Source organism: Gracilinanus agilis, chromosome 1 (genome assembly GCF_016433145.1).
Source record: "Gracilinanus agilis isolate LMUSP501 chromosome 1, AgileGrace, whole genome shotgun sequence".
NCBI lineage: Eukaryota > Metazoa > Chordata > Mammalia > Didelphimorphia > Didelphidae > Gracilinanus > Gracilinanus agilis.
In genome coordinates, this window is record NC_058130.1 from 94,912,396 (window position 1) to 94,934,137 (window position 21,742).

The 21,742-nt window shown below is 45.6% G+C and overlaps 1 protein-coding gene across 2 annotated transcripts; it reads right to left on the minus strand.

The window, feature by feature from the left end:
- Positions 1–1,504: 1,504 nt before the first annotated feature.
- IBA57 (iron-sulfur cluster assembly factor IBA57) lies at positions 1,505–21,110 on the minus strand. 2 transcript variants are annotated; one of them, XM_044681195.1, is made up of 3 exons: positions 20,637–21,110; positions 5,773–6,116; positions 1,505–1,973 (listed from the first exon to the last, which is right to left on the minus strand). In XM_044681195.1, exons 1-3 carry the CDS (start codon positions 20,975–20,977, stop codon positions 1,759–1,761), a joined length of 900 nt encoding a protein of 299 aa, XP_044537130.1. In that variant the 5' UTR covers positions 20,978–21,110; the 3' UTR covers positions 1,505–1,758. The 2 variants fall into 2 exon arrangements, with proteins under 2 accessions (XP_044537130.1, XP_044537060.1); XM_044681125.1 differs by having other exon boundaries at positions 1,505–2,150.
- Between the last annotated feature and the right edge of the window lie 632 nt (positions 21,111–21,742).

The following is a 21,742-nucleotide window of genomic DNA, read 5'->3' on the forward strand; positions in this document are numbered from 1 at the left end:
TCTCGGGACTTTTCTGATGGGCCTCAGGAGCTCTGTCCTTAAAGCCTGGATCTGAACCTTATTTTTAAAGTCACAGAATCCTAGGATCCAGAGCAGGGATTCTCTACCTGGGGTCTGCGAACCTCTTTTTAAAATATTTCAAAAACTCTATTTCAATATCCTTAGAATCCTTGGTATTTTATTTTATGCAGTTAAAACAGTCTGAAGAGATAGTAGTCTTCACCAGACCGACAAAAATGGTTAGAACTCCTACTTTAGACCTAGAAGTGAGTGTAGACCATTTTACAGACAAGGAAGCCAAGGCTCCGAGAGAAGAGACACGCCCAAGATCACAAACAGGAAGGAACAATGGCTAGTTTAGGTCTCTCATTTTCCAAATCTGGGTCATTTTCTGAACTGGTGGAGCAGTAGCATGTGGTCAGAGTACCTTATCAGGGTCTTTTACTCTCTGATCTGGCTCTACACCGAAGGAGCTACTCACAGCCACTCATGCCCAGTAAGGCTGAGGCAAGCGGACAGAACTGGCTTTTCGGAGCTACAAAATTATCCCAGGGTCAGCCTCAAGTGAAGAAGATTCCATCCTCTCACAGATGAAGTACGATGGAGAAGATGGCAACAACCCTGAGGCAAACCATACTGTGCTAACTTCTGCTTCCTTGCTGATAGGCCAGCAAGTTGGTTGATGCTTCTGGTTTGATTCTCTCTGAGAGACAAGCCTAGATTTCCCTTCTCACTCAAAAGACTAAGTGTGGGCAACAGAGCCTGGCTTAAATTTGGCAATGCTCTGCTCTGGTCCCTCCACGATTCTCTCTCTCTCCTCTCAGTCTGTCCAATGACTGTCTCATTTAAATGGTGAATATTATGGCAAGAATAGGACCCAGACTTGTGTTCCCAGTGTGCCATCCAGCCTGTACTGACTCAGCTAGGACAGGCACTGCCTTTTCCCCTGAGTGCAGCATATCAAAAAGTTCTTGCTAAGTAGTCACAGGAGGGATCAAAGAAAGCTATCTGGCAGGGAATTTTTTGGCTAAGAGGATCAAAACAGCCTGGAGGCACTGGAAGATAAGGGGGCTATATACTAGACAGAGACTTTTTTTTTTTTCCCAAGAAAGCATTCACACAAAATTCAAGTGCTAGTCAGAAAAGTTCCTAACAATTCAGTTTTACTCAGCCCACAGGTACATGGACAAGGTCCTGGGCTGAGTCCTCCACAGGCCACAGGGCTCATCTGGGAAATGGGAAGTTCATCAGTGCCAGCAAGAGGAAAGGCACACAGATCTCTCAACAATAAAACCAAAAGCACTGGGAAATAGCTTCAATTCAGAGGAAGCATCCCCTCTAGGGCATTCCCCCAACCTTGATTCCTTAAACGTGAGCTAAAACCCTCAGCTTTGGCCTCTCTGATTAGGACTGCTTCTCTCTCCTGGCCTAGCCCTGGTATCAAGGACCCAGAGTTCCTCCCATAACAGACTGGGCCAGACCCAGGATATTGGCTCTCCTCTGGTCTCCAGCCTCCGCTCGCCTACCCCCGAAGCGAGCATTGCCCTTTTGTCCTCTAGCCGGTCCTGGCCCGAGAGGAGCCCACAGTGTGCTCCATCTGTTCTGTGGGCATGGGCTATTTATAGCGATGCCAGCGGCATGAGACAAAGGAAAAGGTAGCTCCGTCCCCAGGGTGATGCGCTCTCCCTCCCCACCACCAAAGCGGGAAGGGAGAACGTCCACCCAGTGTCCGCAGGACAGCGCTGCTGGGGGCTGGGATTACTTGCTAGCTTGAGGCCACCAGTCTGGCACAGATGGCACGACGCTCACTTGCTGACCTCTGGAGGTCTTGATGTGAAGAGGGTCCTTGATTCTCTCGGCCCGAAGCAAAGCGATGCCCAGGTCACCCTCTCTTGCCCGGTACTTCCCGGCCGGCTTCCCTGCTTCCGTGAGGACGTTGGCCCCGGAGCAGATGCCTTCCTCCGGGAGGGGAGCTGAAAACCGAATAGGGAAAAGGCGTTTGCGGATGACTCCCATGTGTTGGGTCCGAGCGGTCAACTCCTGTCCGATGTAGCAGCCTTTGGTGAAGCTGACCCCATTCATGAAAGTCAGGTTGGACTCCAGGGGCAAGGCCACGCCGGGTGGCAGGTCTTTGACCCCTTCGGGAATTCCTATGGAGAGAGAAGAGGAGAAGGTGAAGCCACCCACAGACCCGGCTCTCCGGGCCGGGAACAAGCCGTCCCCCTCGGTACCACAACTGGCAGATTCTTTCCGTTCAGCTGGCAGAGAGGCTGCTTTGAGCTTCCAAACAAGTAATCATGATATTTCCAACTCCAGCCTTCTTTCCATTCTGCCAGACTGCCTTTGATCAAAATGAAATCAAAATGTCAAAAAAAAACAACCCCAAACCAACCCCCAAGCCCCCAACCTTTGCAAGGCCCCGGTGGCTCCATTAGGGGGAGAATTCCCGGCCTCCGTGTTTGGCCCTTTCAGACCCTCATGGAGAACACGTGAAGGCTCCGGGCCTCCTCGGCAGCAGCACGGGGCACCCCAGTGCGGGAGTCAGACCCGGCCCCTCACCGTACGCGCTTGCCGCAGCACCACGGACACATTCATGGGGCCGTTCCATAGACCAAGTGTTTGTGGGGCACCCAGGCAGGGGAAAGGAGCTGGTGGCCCCCCCTGCTGGCAGGGTCGGCCCGGAGGCCTGGCCACTGCTCTGCCTTCTCCATCTCCCGCAGCTTTTAGTCTGCAGGCTGAGATCCGGGCGCAGCCGTCAGATATGAAGGCTGTGGGCTCCTCGGGGAGTCCTGGCTGGTAGACGTGGGGCCTGGGAGGTCCGGATGCGAGGAGGCCCAGGGCTCTTCAGAGGAGACTGCAGCAGCCTTCCAATTCACGCCGGGAGGCCAAATGAGTAAATGGGGGTGAGAAGGGTTTTTAAAACTATCAAGGGGCAGCTATGTGGCCCAGTGGATAGGGCTTGGAGTCAGGGGGTCCTGGGTTCAAATCTGACCCCAGATACTTCCTAGCTGTGTGACCCTGGGCCAGTCACTTCTTCTGCCTTGGAGCCAATGCACAGCGTGGATTCCAAGACAGAAGGCAAAGGTTAAAACCCCAACTCTCAAGTGATACAGTTAACACCAATGACCATCCTCCTCCTCATCTTGGCTAACATTCCTATGGTAAGGTTTGCAGAGCATTTTATCAACATTCCCGTTTGACCTTCTCCATCACCCTGCGAGGCCGGGTAAGGCCAGACATGAACTTGGGGACTCCGGGCCCAGCTCTCCATCCACAATGGCAGCCCCCTGCCTAGGAGATCACCGGCGGGCAGCAGGCTCAGGCTGCTGAGGGCTGGGAAGAGCCGGCAGGAGCGGCCACTTCGGACCTGCTTGGGACCCTCATGTTGCCTCAGGTCACTTCTGTGCCGGGCTCTGGTTTCATTACAAAGCAGAGAATGGAGGGGCCAGTGAGAGCAGCGCCCTGCGCAGGGCCTGGAACGCGAGGAGGAGGGAGAGCAGCCTTGGGTTAGCCCAGCATTCTGGAGGGGCCGGAAGTTTGGGGGATTTGGAGGGGAGAATAGAAGCGAGGTTTGGCCTCGGTCAGAAACGAGCATGCAGGAGACTGATACACTGATACACTGTGGTACAATGGAATGTAATGGGCTTCTGTACCAGCAGCACTGCGATGACACAAGACAGCTCTGAGGGATTTATGGTAAAGATGCTACCCACATTCAGAGGAAGGACTGCAGGAGAGGAAACATATAAGAAAAACAACTGCTTGAACACATGGGTTGAGGCGGACATGGTTGGGGATGTGGACTCGAAGCTACCCCACCAATGCAACTATCAATAATATGGAAATAGGTCTTGATGGATGACACATGTTAGAACCAGTGGAAATGCATGTCGGCTATGGGGGGGGGGGGGTGAAGGGGAAAGTAAAAACATGAATCATGCAACCATGGAAAATTTTTCAAAAAAGAAAAAAAAAAAAAAAAGAAATGAGCATGCAGGCAACGAACAGCTTGTCGGGGCTCCCCGGCTGTCTCCAGGGCTCTGCCTCTAAAAGGGGGCTATGAGGAGGGCCGAGGCCCCTGGAAAGCCTGAAGATCCTTCTCTGTGTGACAACTGCATCGTGTCAGGGTGAGAGCATTTCCTGTTCATGTGGCCTGTGACCATACCCTCGCCTTGGCCCTCATCGTGGGATCTGTTGCCAGGAAGACTCCTGGAGAAAAGTTCATTTACCTGCTGTGCCTTTCCAAATTCCCTAGTTTTTTAAGATCACAGAAACATAGATGAAGAGCTGGAAGGGATCTGAGAAATCATTTTGTGCAGACCCCCTCACAGATGAGAAAACAGACCCAGGGAACACACCCACATGAGTAATGAGTGAATGGCAGAGATGAGATTCAAACTCAGATCTTCTGACTCCAAGTCCCAAGTTCTTTCCATCCCAACCTCTTCTTCTTCTTTTTTTTTTTGGAATTCTTATCTTCTGGCTTAGTATTCATTCTAAGAAGAGCAGCAAGGGCTAGAATTATCTGAAGCCAGATTTGAACCCAGGTCCTCCCGATTCCAGGCCTGAAGCTCTGTCAGTGGGAAGCTGAGCCTTTTGAGCTGGGCTTTTGACGCCCAGGTCAGGGCTCTTTGCTCGGTCATCTATTAAACCCTCTCCAGGTCTGCCTTCCAGTGGTGCCTGAGCAATGAAAGAATAACAAGCATCTTTAGCAACCTCTTGACCGACTTATTGTTATGGAGGAAGCCAAGATGACCTATGAGAGGTGGAAATGCAGAACACAGAATGTCAGGGCTGAGGAAGGCCCATAGAAAATTCATCAAAAATATACTAGCCACAGGCACAGAAGGAACTGCTGGAATCGGACTGCACATCAAAGCACGCTATCCTGCACTTTATTTCCTTCATGCTTTTCTTATCGTATGTGTGATACATGCCTTCGGTCATATGGAATGGAATATGGATTTGGAATTTCATGCAAAATATCAGAAAACAATTGTCAAAACTTTTTTCTACATCATGATCATCGTGATTATCATTATTTAACCATCTAGTCCAGGGGTTCTTAACCTAGGGGTTCATGAACTTATTTTATAAAATATTTTAATATCTGCTTTTTTTTTTAACCCTTACCTTCCATTTTAGAATGAATACTCTGTATTGGCTCCAAGGCAGAAGAGTGGTAAGGGCTAGGCAATGGGGGTCAAGTGACTTGCCCAGGGTCACACAGCTAGGAAGTATCTGAGGCCAGATTTGAACCCAAGACTTCTGTCTCTTGGCCTGGCTCTCAATCCACTGAGCCATCCAGCTGTCCCATCTGTTTTTCAATATAATTGGTTTTCATTATTGTTATTTAGTCTTTTTTAGTGGTGTCCAATTCTTTGTCAGAAAATTCCTTTTGAGTTGTTTTTTTTTTTTTTTTGCAAAAACATTGGAGTGGTTTGTCATTTCCTTCTCTAGCTCATTTTACAGATAAGAACCTGAGGTGACTTGCCCAAGGTCACACAACAAGTGCCTGAGGCCAAACAACCTCATGAAGATGAATGCCCCTGACTCCAGGTCCAGCACTCTATCCATTGTGACCCCAATCCTGCGTGTTTTATTTTCTATATTTAAAAACCTTATTCTGAGAAGGGATCCCTGGGCTTTCCAGGACTTCCCGAGTCCCACGAGACAGAAAAGGTTCAGAATCCCTGACCTGAGGGACTCCTGAACCACTTTGGGCCAGGGTCCCCTCCCCATTCCCCACCCCAGCAGAGAGTTCTCATTTACCTTTTTGATACCTGTACTTATGATAGTCCTGAGAGTTTCTAATCTGGGTCTTGGGAATCACCTCCTGGGCCAGATCTTCCTTGCGGATAATTAACCTCCAGCCCATGCATGCTGCTCTGGGATCTGGGGTGAGGACCAAAGGTTTGCCTCCTTTCTCTAACGAGGGCTTTGCGGAGCCCTCGGCTGCAGTTTGGGGGAGGACCGCCCAGAGGGAGAGATCTGGGCAGGGACTGATGCTGACTTTCCTTCGGATCTTGTACAGTTTGAGGTGGTTTTGAACAGCACCAGATACTGAGCTGTCAACCTCCAGGAGAAAGTGTGGCTCCTCTTGGCATTCTTGGAGTCTGAGAAGAAAAGAGAAAGAAGGTCTTGAGCAATCGAGCAAGGCAGAAGGAAAAAATATCTAACTTCAATTCAAGAATTCAACCTGCATCTAGAAATCACCTATTGCTTTATTCAAGACACTGCATGTGGTGCTGAGGATACTGAAGTTAAAATTTTTAAAAAGGAAGGAAAAAACCCTTCTGTTTTCAAGGGAAGGAATCTAGTGGGGAATGAAATAGCAGTTAGGATGTGAGCAAGACAAAAGTATAGGTATTCCTTCCACACTGAGGGGGTTAGGGGTACGGCACTCTGAGATCTAGGGAATCTGCATAAAATGTTTTGGCTTTTGTGTTCTTTTTTGCAAATTTTAACTTTTTGTTTTAGTTTTAAAAAGAAATGATGTGTATTTATGGCATTAAAAAACAAAATACATTGATAATATATAACACTATATACATATTCATGCATTTCTGAGGTTCTAAACTTCTTCTGTGTCCTCTGTTGGCCTTCATGTATCTTCTGCAACTTCCGCAAAACTCTCCCCAAATTCCCATTTACTTTCTTTTCTTTTTTTTTTTTTTTTTAACCTTTACCTTCTGACTTAGAATCAATACTGTATATTGGTTCTAAGGCAGAAGAGTGATAACAGCTAGGCAATGGGGGTTAAGTGACTTGCCCAGGGTCACACAGCTAGGAAGTGTCTAAGGCCAGATTTGAACCCAGGACACCCCATATCTAGGCCTGGCTCTCCATCCACTGAGCCACCCAGCCTGCACCCCCCATTTAATTTCTTATGCTGACCTGCAAAATACTGAAACCACAATGGGGAAAGTCACAATGTGGAAGGGATACCTCTCCTATTCAGACAAAGTACTAACAGAAATCTGGAAAGGAAGATTTTCATTTTCAGCTGGTGTGGAACCAGGGAAGGCTTCAGAGAAGAACAAAATCTGTATGAAGTGAATCAGAGAAGTTTGATCTAAGAGGTTATCTGGCTAGTTATCTATGGGAGCTAGGCGGCGCAATGGATCAAATGCCAGCCCCGAGTTAGTTAGACTCTTCTTCCCGACTCCAAATCTTGACTGACCCTGGGCAGGTCACGTCATGCCATTTGCCTCAGTTTCCTCATCTGCAAAATGAGCCAGAGAAGGAAATGGCAAACCACCCCAGTATCTTTGCCAAGAAAACCCCAAATGGGGTCCCAAAGAATCAGATACTACTGAGGAGACTGACCAGCTTTCTCTTTCTCTTTCTCTCTCTCTGTCTCTTCTCTGTCTCTCTCTGTCTCTTCTCTGTCTCTCTCTGTCTCTTCTCTGTCTCTCTCTGTCTCTCTCTCTGTCTCTCTCTCTGTGTTTCTCTCTCTGTTTCTCTCTTTCTGTCTCTCTCTCTGTCTGTCTCTCTGTCTCTCTGTCTCTGTCTCTCTCTCTGTCTCTCTCTCAGTGCTCAATATAGAAAGCACACAAACAACTTTACAGATGGATGGAGTTTCTGTTCCCATCCCAGTACAATATGGGTCCTGAAGAGCGTCTCCATCGAGGGGGATGGATTGCACCAAGCTATCAACATCTAGTCTTTTTAACCAATCACATGTTTAAAAGATTGCTGGTGAAGTCAAGGGGTCAGCCTCATTCTGTGGTTAGGGATGGAGCTCTATAATACCACCAAACCTAGAGCAGTAGGTAAGGTGGGCAGCTGCCCAGAGTATAACAGGCAAGGGAACAACACACAGGGAGATACTTTTAAAAAATAAGGTTTAAAAAAAATAAATGTACCTACCTAGAGCAGCTGAGTAGTTCAATAGATAGAGAGCCAGGCTTGGGAACAAGAGATCCTGGGTTCAAATCTGGTCTCAAACACTCCTTACCTGTGCGACCTTAGGCAAGTCACTTAACCCTAATTGTTTATCCCTTACCACTCCTCTGCCTTCAAACTTATCAATTCTAAGACAGAAGGCAATGGTTTTTAAAAAGTTTTATTTTCTGAAATATTTTTCCATAGTTACATGATTCATGTTCTCTCCTTCCCCTTTTCCAGAGCCGACAAGCAGTTCTACTGGGTTATACATGTATTATCACGCAAAACCTATTTTTAGATTATTCATTTTTGTAATAATCTTTTAAAACCAAAACCTCAAACATATACCCATATAAATAAATGACCCATCATATGTTTTCATCTGCATTTCTGCTCCAAGAGTTCTTTCTCCTTAGAGAGAGGTGGATAGTGTTCTTTCTCATAAGTCCCTCGGGATTGTCCTGGATCATTGTGCTGCTATTAGTAGCAAAATCAACTACATATGATCATCCTACACTATTGCTGTTACTGTGTACCATGTTCTCCTGGTTCTGCCCACTTCACTCTGCATCAGTCCATGTAGGTCTTTGCAGCTCTTTCTGAGACCATCCTGTTCATCATTCCTTACAGCACGATAGTATCCCATCGCCATCATATAGCACAATGTGTTCAGGCATTCCCCAATCAAGGGACACCCCCTCATTTTCCAATTTTTTGCCACTACAAAGAGCACAGTTATAAATATTTTTGTATGAACAGGTCCTCTCCTTCCCCCCCACCTTTTTTTTTTTTTATCTCTTTGGTATACAAACCCAGTAGTGGTATTGCTGGATCGAAGGGCATGGCTTCTTTTAAAGCCCTTTGGCCATATTTCCAAATTAAGGTAATGGTTTTTAAATAAATTCATCTCCCTTTACTGCTGGAAAATTAGGCTCTCCATAACCAATAGGGAATGATTTTGCCATAAGGAAAGTCTTATGTATTATAGGGAGGGCTCAAAGGCTCTGGTGAACAACGATATATAAGGAATGTCATTCTCAGATTTTTCCTAGGTTGTACAAATAAATGCCTCTGCAGGGGGGCTGGGGTGGGAGAGATTAGGGGTACAGTCTAGAGCCTGTGTCAGGTTTATGGTCTGGAGTCAGGCAAGAATTTCTCTTCTCTAGTCCACTGGACAAACTTTTTTTTTTCCCTGTGGGAAATGGTGGCAATGATGGGCAGCCATCCACAGCGAAAACGCATGCAAAACATGGGGCGAGATGGAGGCAAGGGGAGACTAGCCACAATGGGCTCCGTAGGGCAGGAGCGCAGATGCCATAATGATAAGTCAGACTGGGAAATGACCCTCTTAGAGAAGTCCAAACCTGCTTTTCTGCTTATACATCTAGTCTTTGTGGATTCTTGCTTGACCTTAAATAACTTGTTGACTGACCTCAGACTCCAGGCTTCCTCCATTTCATCCTTTGGATCCCTTCTATAACTTCCAGAAGGTGGCCCGCCTCTAGCCTGCGATGCCTGCCTACTCGCTACCTTGTGCAAACGGACCCCGTCTCGCCCAACAAGGCACTTCTTTCTTCTGGCCCTCCTCACGGCCCCCTTACAGCTACGGGTCCAGAGAGCCCCTGGGTGACTGAGTCTGGGGTCGGGCAGGCTGGCCGCAGCTTCCTGCCCGCATTCCTGCTACCCGGCCACTCAGGACTTTAGGAGGAGTCTTGGTATTGGCAGAGCCCAATGCTGAACAGCGAGCCAGATGCGGAGCTGAGATAAGGGACCATCTCTGCTAGACTGCTATTCTTGGTACTGGGGGTAGAAAGAAAGCACTCGCCCTGTCGTAGTGTATACTCCATTGAATGATCCATCCTGTGAACTAGACTTCTAAAGTTCTTTAAAACTCTTTAACCTTCTGTCCTAGTATCAGTTCTAAGAGAAGAGCGTCAAGGGCTTAGGCAATCAGGGTTAAGTGACTTGCCCAGGGTCACTCAGCTAGGAAGGGTCTGAGGCCAGATGGGAACCCAGAAGCTCCCATCTCTGGGCCTGGTGGTATATTTGCTGTGTTACTCAGCTGCCCTAGGAGCTAGACTTTAAAGGATGCTTAGAGACTGAGCAGACACAGAAAGGGAGTATGAGTATTTTAAAACATAAAGAATAGCAAAAGCAAAGGACTAAAAGAAGGATGGGGCAAGGTGTGTTTGGGGGCTGCAGTCAAGTTTTACTAGAATGTGGCATGGAAAGGATGGGGGAGACGAATAGAAAAATAAGGTGCCACCAGCTTGTGGAGGATCTTGGATGCCAAAGAAAAGAATCTAAACTTTCTTAGGAATTAAATGCCTTTGTGCATTTAATTCCTAAGAATTAAATGGGAAGAATGTGGTTGGTTGGAAGGCTTGCTTGGGATAATTTGAGATACTTTATAAGCAACAAAGAGTGAAGACAGAAGAGATAACACTTCCTTTATTCTAACAAGCTCCTCAACACTTACAAAAAATCCTGTAGGCCAAAATGTGATCATTTTTAATTACTAAAAATCTTAATAGATTAATTTTTATAATACATTTTAAATTTAAAAACCTCTTCCTTAAATTTTTTTTTAATCAACAGAACAATCCCATATAACAAATAAGTGGTCAAACAAAACCAAACACATTGGCCATGTCTGAAAATGGATGTCTCATTCTGCACTCACAGACTACCCCCTCTCTGAATATTTTACTACAGTAAGATGTCCCAGTCAACTTTTTTTGTTTCTTAATTTTTTAAATTCTGAACTTAAACAATGAAAAGAAAAAGCATTTCTATACACATAGAAGAACATAAGAGAATGGTATATGAAACCATGAATTTCCACTTCATACCACTTACTTAAAGAAAAAAAAAGTAAATTTCACATATTCTATTCAAAACTGTCCTACCTATCTGTGCTTCCTTCTGAACTTTTCCCCAAACCCTTCCTCTTCCATGTTTGTATATATGTTCTTCTCATGTACTCCAATTACATGAAATTGGAAATTCTACCCTCTTCTTCTTTTCTGTACTAATATATTTCTTTTATTCTTCCTTCTCTTTCCACTCTTAAAATCATACAAACAGAACTAATCCAGCCCAAAGTCCTTGGTCTTTATTATTTAATTTCCTTGATATCCTTTGACGACATTAAGCTTCAGAAGGGACACTTTATCTTTTCTCTCTCATTAGTATATTGGCACACAGCATTATCATATAGTCCATTCTAATTGCTCAAATAAACTTGTCTTTCTAGTTTTTCTAAATTCTTGTGTTTATATTTCAGAATTACTATTCAGCACTGGCCTTTTCATAAAAAATGCTTAAAATTCCTTCATTCCATTCAAAGCACACCCTCCCCCCCCTTTTTGTTTTACCCTCTGAAGGATTATACTTGGCTTTTCCCAAGCTTTTTCCATTCCATTTGTTGTGAGGAAGTTTACTAAATTATTATTTAGGAGACCTAGCAAGAAGGGCTGGAGAATTCTAAATGGAATGGGGAAGCAGGAAGTGTGGCCTCTCTGAGACAGACTCCATGGTGTTGGGACAAGTTGTAACTGATCCTGGGAGACCTCAGAGGAAGTGGAGTTTGCACCCAAATTTCCTGATATCCAGAAGGAAGACTGTCATCTACTTGTGGGAGATTTTTGGTAGAGACTATTAATCCCAACCTGAGTTGCAGGTTAACTTGGGCTGGGTTAGCTCCCAGATCTACCTGCCTGAAGGAGTACAGCTAGTGGTCCTGGAAGAGCTGCAACATCAATGGAGTGTGTCAGGACTCTGCTGTGAGGATGTCCACTTCAGTCCTGCTATTCTCTGGGCCCTGTCCTGCTTTAGGTTTAGTTCAGTGTAGATAAGTCCCTCCCCTGACCCTGTGGTTTGCCCATAGTCTGGAAGTATAGAAACCCCTATTCCCATCCTTTAGACGGTAGTTCCCTTAATTAAATTTGTTACAAACTCTCTTGTCATTTGCTTGCTGGTTTTTACAGGCCCTTGTCTAGCTGGGGCAGGGTGACAGTTAGGCCTAACTGTCCCTTCTGTCAACAGTCTTTTCCCTTAACAGCTCAATCCAGTTTCCCTATCTTGTTAAGTCCCCACCTTTTGTCATTCTTGTCTCCTACTCACCCTTCTGAACCCACATATAATATTTAAGTTATCTCCCCTGGCTTTCCCCATAAGACATTCAAAGCCCCACCCCCTTTTTTCTTCTGTAGGATTATACTCAGCTTTCCCCAAGCTTTTTGCTTTATTGCAAACTTCTTTTGCCTTTTAGAATGGTATAGTCCAAACTCTCTTCTCATTTTTAGTAGAAGCTGGCAGCTCTTGTGTGATTCTGACTGTAGTATCTTGATAAACTTTCTTTTAGGTGCTTGAGATATTTCTTCTCTCATGTGGGAACTCTTCATCTTGGCTATGATATTCCTAGAACTTTTCTGCTTGGAGCCCATATCAGGAGAATACTAAAGTTGAATCTTTTTTATTTTTGCTTTGCTTTCTAATTTTAATAAAACTGGGCAGTTTTTGTTTATGACTTCTTAAAACAATGTCCAGGCTTTTTTTTCTTAAACCAAAGTTTTCATGCAGTCCACTGATTCTTAAATGATCTCTCCTTGACCTGTATCCTGGATCAACTGTTTTTGCTATCAAATATTTTACATGTTTTAATTTCAATATTTTGATGTTGTTCTAATGTTTCAGGCTCATGGAATCACTGGTTTCTATTTATTCTGTTCTAATTTCTAGGGATTCCGTTTCTTGGAGAGGGTTTACCATTTTTTCTTCTAACTTAGTCTCTGATCACTTAGTGCTTTTATTTCATTTTTAATTTTCTTACTTCATTTCTTTTAGATAATCAGCAAGTATTTGTGAAAAAATACATTTTTTAACCATGTAAGTCTTTCTTCTTGGGGCTGTGAGGAATCTCCAGATCTACAATAATTTCTTATACTGATGATTATTTTCTTTGATTTATTCATATTTCTTGCTTTAGTTCCTGCATTGGGACTTTGTGCTAGGCTAGGGGTAGGTTCTACCCCCTGCTGCATGTTAAGTGGTGTGTTGGCCCTGCTTATTCTCATCCTGAGTGCCCTAGGTGTCTGTGCTGACCTCTTCCTCCTAGTAATAGGAAGCTCTGGATCTCTGAGGTTCAGAGGGCTGGGTCTTCAGGACACCTGGGCTGCCCCTCTCTAGTTTCTACTGATCCTAGCTTACAAGGCTAATTTACTAGAACTTTCTGATCACCTTGTGGCTCTCCCCTGGGCTTTTTCAGGGAGCTCTTTACCCTTTCTGTTTGAACACTGAATTTCACAGGCTATATGCAGCTCTGACCCTTTACTATACTGTCACTAAATTGTTTTATGTGGCAAAGGCATATAGGTCTCTATGGGAGTCCTCTTCTGATGTCTCATTGGGTTGTGGAGGTGGTCTATTCTCTTAGAAGCTATGCCAGGGAACTGCAGATTCTGGCAAATCCTATAAAGCTATCAGGACAGGCCTGGCAATGAACTGCACCACCTTCATCCAAAAACTGGCCTGGCTATATGCTGAGTGATACATCTTGAGAGGATTATCCACCAGATATGAATTTTTTGACCAACGACCTACTAGTAATATATGGGGCTACAGGGATTACATCAGAGGAGAACCCAATGGATAAATCCAAGATTCTTAGAGTGAGAATGCTGAATTGTGTGACCTTGAAGAAGCTCTTTAAACCTTTCAGTTTCTTTATCTGTAATGAGGGACAATAAAACCTCCACTATATACTTCACAGTGCTGTTGTGAGATAACATATATAAAGTAGTTTATAAACTGTAAAGGACTATATAAATACTAGTTATTGCTACTTTACCTCAGTTTTCTCATTTGTAAAATGAAGATAATCCCTGCCTTACCTCCTTTACAGGGATTTTGAAAATATACTATGTACTGTAAAGTGCTAAAGAAATTGGAGCTATGATGATGATATCATGCTATTTTTTCTCTCTTCTGGATTTTTGAGAAATTTGAAAAGGATTTACTGACCCAAGTAGAACTGGTAAAGAGTTATGGAACTAAGGTAGTTGGGTGGTACAGGGGATAAAGCATTGCATTTGGTGTCAAGAAGATGTGAATTCAAATCCAATCTTAGATATTTCCTATCTGTGTGACCCTAGGCAAATCACTTCACCTCGGTTTGCCTCAGTTTCCTCACTTATAAAATGGGGATAATAATTATCCCGATTTCCCAGAATTGTTGTAAGGATCAAATGAAATAATATTTGTAAAGCACTCTGCAAATATTAAAGTGCTACCATCATCATCGCTATTGTTACTGTTATTGTAGGAAGGACTAGTTAGTTGTGTTCCATGCCAAAATTCCCAGGGAGAGCTCCCTTCTCAGCTTCAGGGGACGAAGCATGATGCGGTCTTGCTGTCAGAAGAACAGGGCTCCAACCTATCCTCTGACCTTACAGATAGTATGCTCAGGCCGGAGCTCTAAGCCACAGGCAGTAGGGATAGGGAGCAGGACGGAGGCCGGACTCCAGATCTGCCACTGGGTGGCACTGGTGCCACAGAATGCCTGAAGAAGCTGGCACTCGGGTACAACCCAGACTGAGGAAGATAGAAGGAACCATCAGGCGCTCTCTAGTTCTAAACCAGAACTGGCTCCATGAATCCTCAACTAGCGCTCATCTCCAGGCCTGTCCTTCTCCTATGAGCCAGCACCAATGGTCAGGAAGTTTTAGCTTACAAAGACTGTGTATCTTAGAGCTTAGGGCATCTTTGGTATTCTGGACCAAGCCAAAAAGAGTCTGATCCTCTCTTCTTCGTGATATCCCTCAGAAGCATTTTGGCGAACCTATGGCACGTGTGCCGGAGGGGGCTGCTCCCCTCCCCTTCTCCATGCCTGAGGACATTTCTCCCAACAGCCACCCCTCTGCCTAGTAGCCCAATGGGTGCACTTCCTCCCTCCCCTGTCGGGGGGCAAGGCGGGGGCTCACATGCAGTGTGAGGGTGCAAATTGGGCACTGGGTCTCTAAAAGGTTTGCCATCACTGCCTTAGAATATTTGAAGGAAACTATCCTTCCTTCCCCCCCCCCCCCACCCTCTTCTCCCAAATCTTCTCTTCTCTAGGCTAAAATGACTGATTTCTTTAACTGCTCCTTCTGTGTTATAATCTCAAGCTTTCTCCACTCCGGGAGTACTCCATGAGATCTTCCCTTGCTTATGAATGTCCTTCCTAAAGCCCAGTGATGAACCCCATCATTGGCTTTGTGACTCCTGAAAAGTTGCTTCTCTCTGGGTCTTACTTTCTTCACATGTAAAATAAGAAAGTTGGACCAGATGATATATAAAGTTCCCTCCTGACATTCTGTAATTCTAGATTATATCAAGGCACTCTCCAGGCTAGACAAATTAGCCACAGACTTCTTTACCCTCTGCCCCAAAGGCCCTCCTGCCTACTCTGTCCATAAACTCCTAACCACTGTGCAAGGTCTAGCTCAACCTCTATCACCATCAGGAAGCTCCCTCTCTGATCAGCCTGGGCTAACTCTTTATCTATAGGGCATTTAAGGTTTACAAAGCATTTTCTTTACAATGAGCCAATGAATCACAAGGTTTGTTATCTCTATATAACAGATGAGTAAACTGAGGCTCAGGGTAACCCAAGGTCACATAACTAGCTAGTTTTGGACTCCAGGTCACAGAATCACAAAAGCTCGGAGTTGGAAGGGCCTCAAGGGGACCCAAAAGATGATGATTTCAATATCAGACCTGAACAACCTCCCTTTACAATATACTAAACTGGTTATCCTGTCTTTGCTTGGTGGCCTCCAGGGAGAAAAGCAAACCACTAGCTCCCAAGGCAGTCCACTACTCAGTCAGGGAGCATATCCTCTAATCACGCTGAAATCTACCTTTGCAAAATTCTACCATTGCGGCCAAGAAGAGCAAATCTAGTCCTTCTTGATATGATAGTCCTTCAAATACTTGAAGATGAGAGAGAGAGAGACACAGAGAGAGAGAGAGAAGGAGGAAAGGAGGGAGGAAGAAGGAAGGAAGGAAGGAAGGAAGGAAGGAAGGAAGGAAGGAAGGAAGGAAGGAAGGAAGGAAGGAAGGAAGGAAGGAAGGAAGAGAAAGAAGGAAGGAAGAGAAAGAAGGAAGGAAATTCCCCTCCTCCATGAAGNAAGGAAGGAAGGAAAGAAGGAAGGAAGGAAGGAAGGAAGGAAGGAAGGAAGGAAGGAAGGAAGGAAGGAAGGAAGGAAGGAAGGAAGGAAGGAAGGAAGAGAAAGAAGGAAGGAAATTCCCCTCCTCCATGAAGTTTTTCTCCTTCCCTTTCTCTTAATTTTTTTTTTTTTAAGATCCTTAACCTTCTGTCTTAGCAGCAATTCGAAGACAGAAGATCAGCAAGGGCTAAAGCAATTGGGGTTAAGTGACTTGCTCAGGGTCACACAGGTAGGACATGTCTGAGGTGAGATTTGAACCTAGGTCTTCCTGATTCTAGGCCTGGTGCTCTAGCTACTGTGCTATCTAGCTATTCCCCTCCTCTCGTAAAATGAAAATTTCTCCCACCTCTGTCCATCTAATTTTTACCAATTTTTACCAAATCTTACAATTTCTATATGGCCATCTCCAACCCAGTCTATTCTGTTGAAGTCCCATCCTTGACAAGTCCAGCCTTCTCTTTTTATTATTACCTTTCTCTTTATCTCTCTCTTCTCTGAATTCCTAGAGCACTGCATGTGTCTGGGGCCATGGACTTAACCTATGGAGGAAACTAATTACTTTCTTTAAGCCTTAGAAGAAGAACTGTCATGTGTTAGAGGGATTCGCCTGGCTCTGCCTGTCCACTGAGGGCAGACAAGGAAGAACGGGTGAAAGTCAAAGGCAGCAGCTTGATGCCTCCCAATGGCAGCTGCCTATCTATCCTCAGCACGCTGTCACTCTCCCCTCCGGCACAATTACTTGTGCACTCCTTCGTCTTTCCCTCACTGAATGATAAGCTCCCTGAGAGAAGGTCTGGGTCATACCCCTCACCGTCACTCTAGGACCACCATGCTCGGTGCTGTGCAGTACAGGGGCCTCATGATCATCCCTGGAGAACATCTGCTTGAATCAAAGGGCAAGAACAACAAAATGTACAGTACACACAATGAAAAAAGTAAAAAATGGTTTTTTTAGTGAGGATGAAAAAAAAGGCCCTTCATTGGGCTTGAAAAAGTACTGAGTAGGGGTTGGACTCCAATGACCTGATAATAAGCAGCCTTTTTGAGGTAAGTAAAAAATCCTCTGACATACATTTCAAGTCCCCCTTCCTTCTGGTCTTTCTTTTTTCTAAGTGCTTACAACACTTATTCTACTATTGGCCCTAGGCTAGCATTGGGTTAGTCCTTGATCTGGGCATTCATCTTTCTTCTGAGATCTGTGATTCCAGGCTCTTCAAGAACGGCAACAATATTCAATATTCATCATGGCAACAGAATTTACTTCTTTAGCCCTCTGAGCTTTAGAAGGTACTTTTCTTATAAACAACCTTGTGTGGTCTGGTCATGGAGAAAAGATCAGTTCCATTTTAGAGACGATAAAACTGAGGTCTACAGGGGAAGTGACGTGCCCCGGGTCCGACAGTTACACAGGGCGTGTGAGAGCCACAAGATGGGTGCCGGGTTCCCTGATTCTACATGCCTGTGGCTGGCCTGGTGGTCAGCCTCCAGGGCTGAGTCCTCTCCTCTCCTATCCCTCCCAGCACCACTCAGCAAAGGGCTGCTCCAACTGGAAGGATGATGTGCTGCCCTCAAGCCATCCGGGCCAGAGCCAAGTGCGGGGCTGCGGCTGGGCGGGGCTGATAAACAGGTGAGGAGAAGCTGCCCTGCACCCCTGTAGATAAAGGCTGCTAGAGACCGTGGCCTGTGCTGAAATGTATACATGCTGTTTTCTCCAAAAGGATAGACATAGGCCAAGACTTGCCCCTGGCCTCTGGAGCAAGGCAGGAAGACATGACCTCTGAAGTGAAGTCCCAGGGGCAGCTGGGTAGGTCAGAGGATGGAGAGCCAAACCCAGAGACAGGAGGTCTTGGGTTCAAATATGGACTCAGGCACTTCCTAGCTGTGTGACCCTGGGCAAGTCACTTACCTCCCATTGCCTATCCCTTACCTCTCTTCTAAGACAGATCAATAAATGTTTGACTGATAAACCTGCCTTTGGGGGCTTTTATGAACTTTGCCAATGCTCAGCAGGTATGGCCCTTCCCCAGACTCCCAAGCACCCCCTCTGCATGCTGGGGATACAAACTGGGAAATGAGAAGCTGACACAACGGGGGGCACAGGAGGGTCAGACGGCTCCCTGCCCATACAAACTAACAAATAGGGTGAGCATGGGAAAGTCACAAACCAGGGAGATCCTCTTCAGGGTCCCTGAGAGGAGGGAGGAGAGGTGACAAGGAAGGCCTCGCAGAAGAGAGATCATGTTCTGGGGTTCAGTCCTGGGAGGGTAACTGACCCAAACACAGGGAGGAGGGTCCGAGGAGAGAACAGGGAGTCTGCCTAGAAGTGGGACTGGCACATAGCAAACACTTGTTGGCTGTAGGTGTGGAGGGAATGACCAGTTCCAAACTCTCTCACAGCTGCTCCATGCCTCCAGAGTCCTTCCCCACCATCCATCTTCTCCTGAGCTCACATTCCACCCACCACTTGCTAGCCCCTTCTCCACTGGCCTATGCACAGGGCAGGTTCCTTTGGGTCTCCTTTCCCTGACTCCCCTTCCACCTGGAAGAGCCTCTGCCATCCTCTAAGGCTATCCAATACTGTCTTCTCTTTTATTTCTGGGCCCTGCTCCTGACTCACCCCCTCCTAGCTGCCGGGGTACTCTTTAGGACCCAATCACTGAATTGGAGCTGGAAAGAAACTCCAAGGCCTGTGCCTAACAGGCCTGGGCCTGAAGAGGGCATGCATTCAATGCTGCTGCTGGACCAACTGGCAAGAAACTAGAGGGTGAGCTCCCCATCTCAAGCCTTTATCCAGCCCCATGGGGAGGCAGCTCCTAGGACTCAAAGTTCATTGGCCTGTGGGTGCATTTATACATTGGAAATTGGCAAACAAAAATCAGAGCTTGGTTTACTGTTTCATAGGCTGCCTGGATGTAAGAAAATGATGGAGAAAAGTTTAATAATGTAGGTTAAACTTAAAAGTATGTTGTTGAGATACTTCCTCACTGTATGACCCTGGGCAAGTCACTTAACCCCAATTGCTTAGCCCTTACCAGTTTTCTGCCTTGACTTAGTACTTGAGTGGACTGTGGGCAGGTTAACCTGGGAAGACTTGGCAGCATAATACAGTGCAAATAGCTGGATTTGTGGTCAGGAAATCTAGGTACAAAGACTGGTTCTCTAGTCAGGTTAACTGGGTCAAGTCTCTTTGCCCTCTGCTAGGCAGTACTATGGGCTTATTGGCCCTGAAGTCAGGCAGCCCTGAGTTCAAATCTATCTGCAGACACTAATTAACTATGTGACCCCTGGACAGCCTATCTTACCTCAGTGTCCTCATCTATAAAATGGAGATAATAATAGCACCGATCTCTTAAAGTTGTTGTGAGGATGAAATGAGATAATATTTGTAAAGGGCTCAGGGACAGTGCCTGACAGTAGGTGCATAATAAATGCTTATTCTCTTTCCACCCTTTCCCCACACTGCCTTTGTAAAATGATGGGGTTGGATGACCTCTAAAGATAGGATGACTATGACCTACTTATATTAAAGGAATGTAAGCAGAATATAATGAAATATAATGTAAACTTATTAATGGGATCATTGCAACAATATTATTATAATTATAACAATTATTAATTTGAACAAGTCATTTCACCTAAGACTCAAGTTTCTTCATCTGAAAAAGGGGGATAAAAATATTTTACCTACCTCATAAGATTGTGAAGTTCTAAAGTGATTATATATTAAATATACGATATATATGAAATATGTTGCATTGTGTATATGTATTATATGTTACATATATACACATACATTGCAACATATTTAAATATCAGCTGTATTAGAATGATTTTTTACAATTTTACAGGCAGTAGTATGGACTCTTCCTAGGCCGTTTCTCCTCTTTCTAAGCCTCAGCTTCCTCCTAAACTGGGGACAAGAATACTTAGGGAGAGAGAATGTCATTAGGCACATCACTTAACCACTGTTTAACTCGGTTTCTTCATCTGTAAAATGGAGATAATAATATAGCTCTCACCTCACAGAGTTGTGAAGACAAAATAAGATAACTGTAAGTCGCGTAGAAGGCACTATCTGAAGGCTAGCTGTTTTATTTTTATCATTATTAGAAACATGGACCTAGCATTTCATTGGTATCAATGCAGGTGGACACTTCTTAAAACTATAGTCTTAGAGAGTTGTCTAGGGCTCTGCGAAGTTAAGTAACCTACCCAGGGTCACACAGCAGGACTGAGACAGGAAGCACTTGGAACGGCTTTCTGCGCTTACGGCCAGCTTGCTTGGCACTAAACTATGCTCTCAGTAAGGATATTGACAACTCCTTATTTCGTAGGCTTGTTATAAGCTCAAAAGAAATGTGGGTGATTCTCAAGAAGCTGTAAATGTCAGCTATTATTATAATGATATTAATAAAAGGTATTTTTCTTCCTCCCTCCCTCCACCACCTACATGGAACAACTTGATATAGAAATTCAACCCCCAGTCTTCCAAATGGTCTCTCCCATCCTTCCCCACCCCCGCCAACCCCATCGCACCTATAGAGGATGACGTCATAGAGCGTCCGGCCCTGAACGTTGAGGAAGTGAGCGTAGTGCGCGGGCGCCGGGGCCGGCTCAGATGTTGCCCCGCCCCCAGGGCCCGGTCGCGGCAGTTCATTGGTCAATAGCCCCAGGAGGAACGACTCTGTATCGGGCCCGTGCACGCGCAGCGCGTCGCGATCGCGCAGCGGGAAGTACAACCAGCTGCCGCCGCCGCCTTCCCCGTTGCTACTGCTGCCTAGGCTCAGGCGGCGCCTCAGTCCCGCGCCAAACGGCAGCCCCCATACGGAACTGTAGAGGCCTTGGCCTGCCCAGCGGAGAAGTACCGCCGCAGCCATCTTGAGGAGTAGCACTGTGCCCTTTACGGGAGGAGAAGGCCACAGCTCCCCTCCCCCCACCACGGCTCAGGCCCGCCCACTAGCAAAGGCGTCCAATGAGGGGCGGGAGGGGTGGGGTGGTTGTGGCTGTCAATCAATCCGCTAGCCAATCGTGTAAACCCCACCCGCCGGTTTATGCTCCTGCTATGCTAGGCGAGTTGTGTTTTTGAGAAAGTTCGGATATTGTTGCCCTTGGGAAGCTTATAGTTCGCGAGAGTGAAGAACGTGATGTCACCTCCTCCAGGAAACCCTCCTTCCTAAACGCAGCAAGGAGGATTTTTACCACAAAGTCTTCACTTTCCTCTTCTAATTTCTCCAGTACTTGGAACAAATATATTTCTCATAACCTGCTGATTCTCACTTAATAGAATGAGAAAAAACTGGATTTAAACACAGAGGACCTGAGTTTGAATTAGAGGCGGCTGAGAAGTTTGATTTCTCCACTGCGCCTCAGTTTCCAGTCCTTGAAACCACGTGCCATCTCCCACTCTTGCATTTTTTGTCTGTTCCCCAGACTTCAATCAGTTTTTCAAATTCCTAATTAAATCCCACAAGCTTTTATTAAGTGCAAGGTAGAAGACATCCTAGTAGATATTGAAGATACAGATGTGAACAGTGCCTATCCTCAGGAAGCCTTGCCTCAGGAAGAGGCTGGTAGTGGTGCTATATTACCTTCGTATAGATGAATAAATAGGAAATGTTTTGAAGGAGGAAAAGATCTCTAAC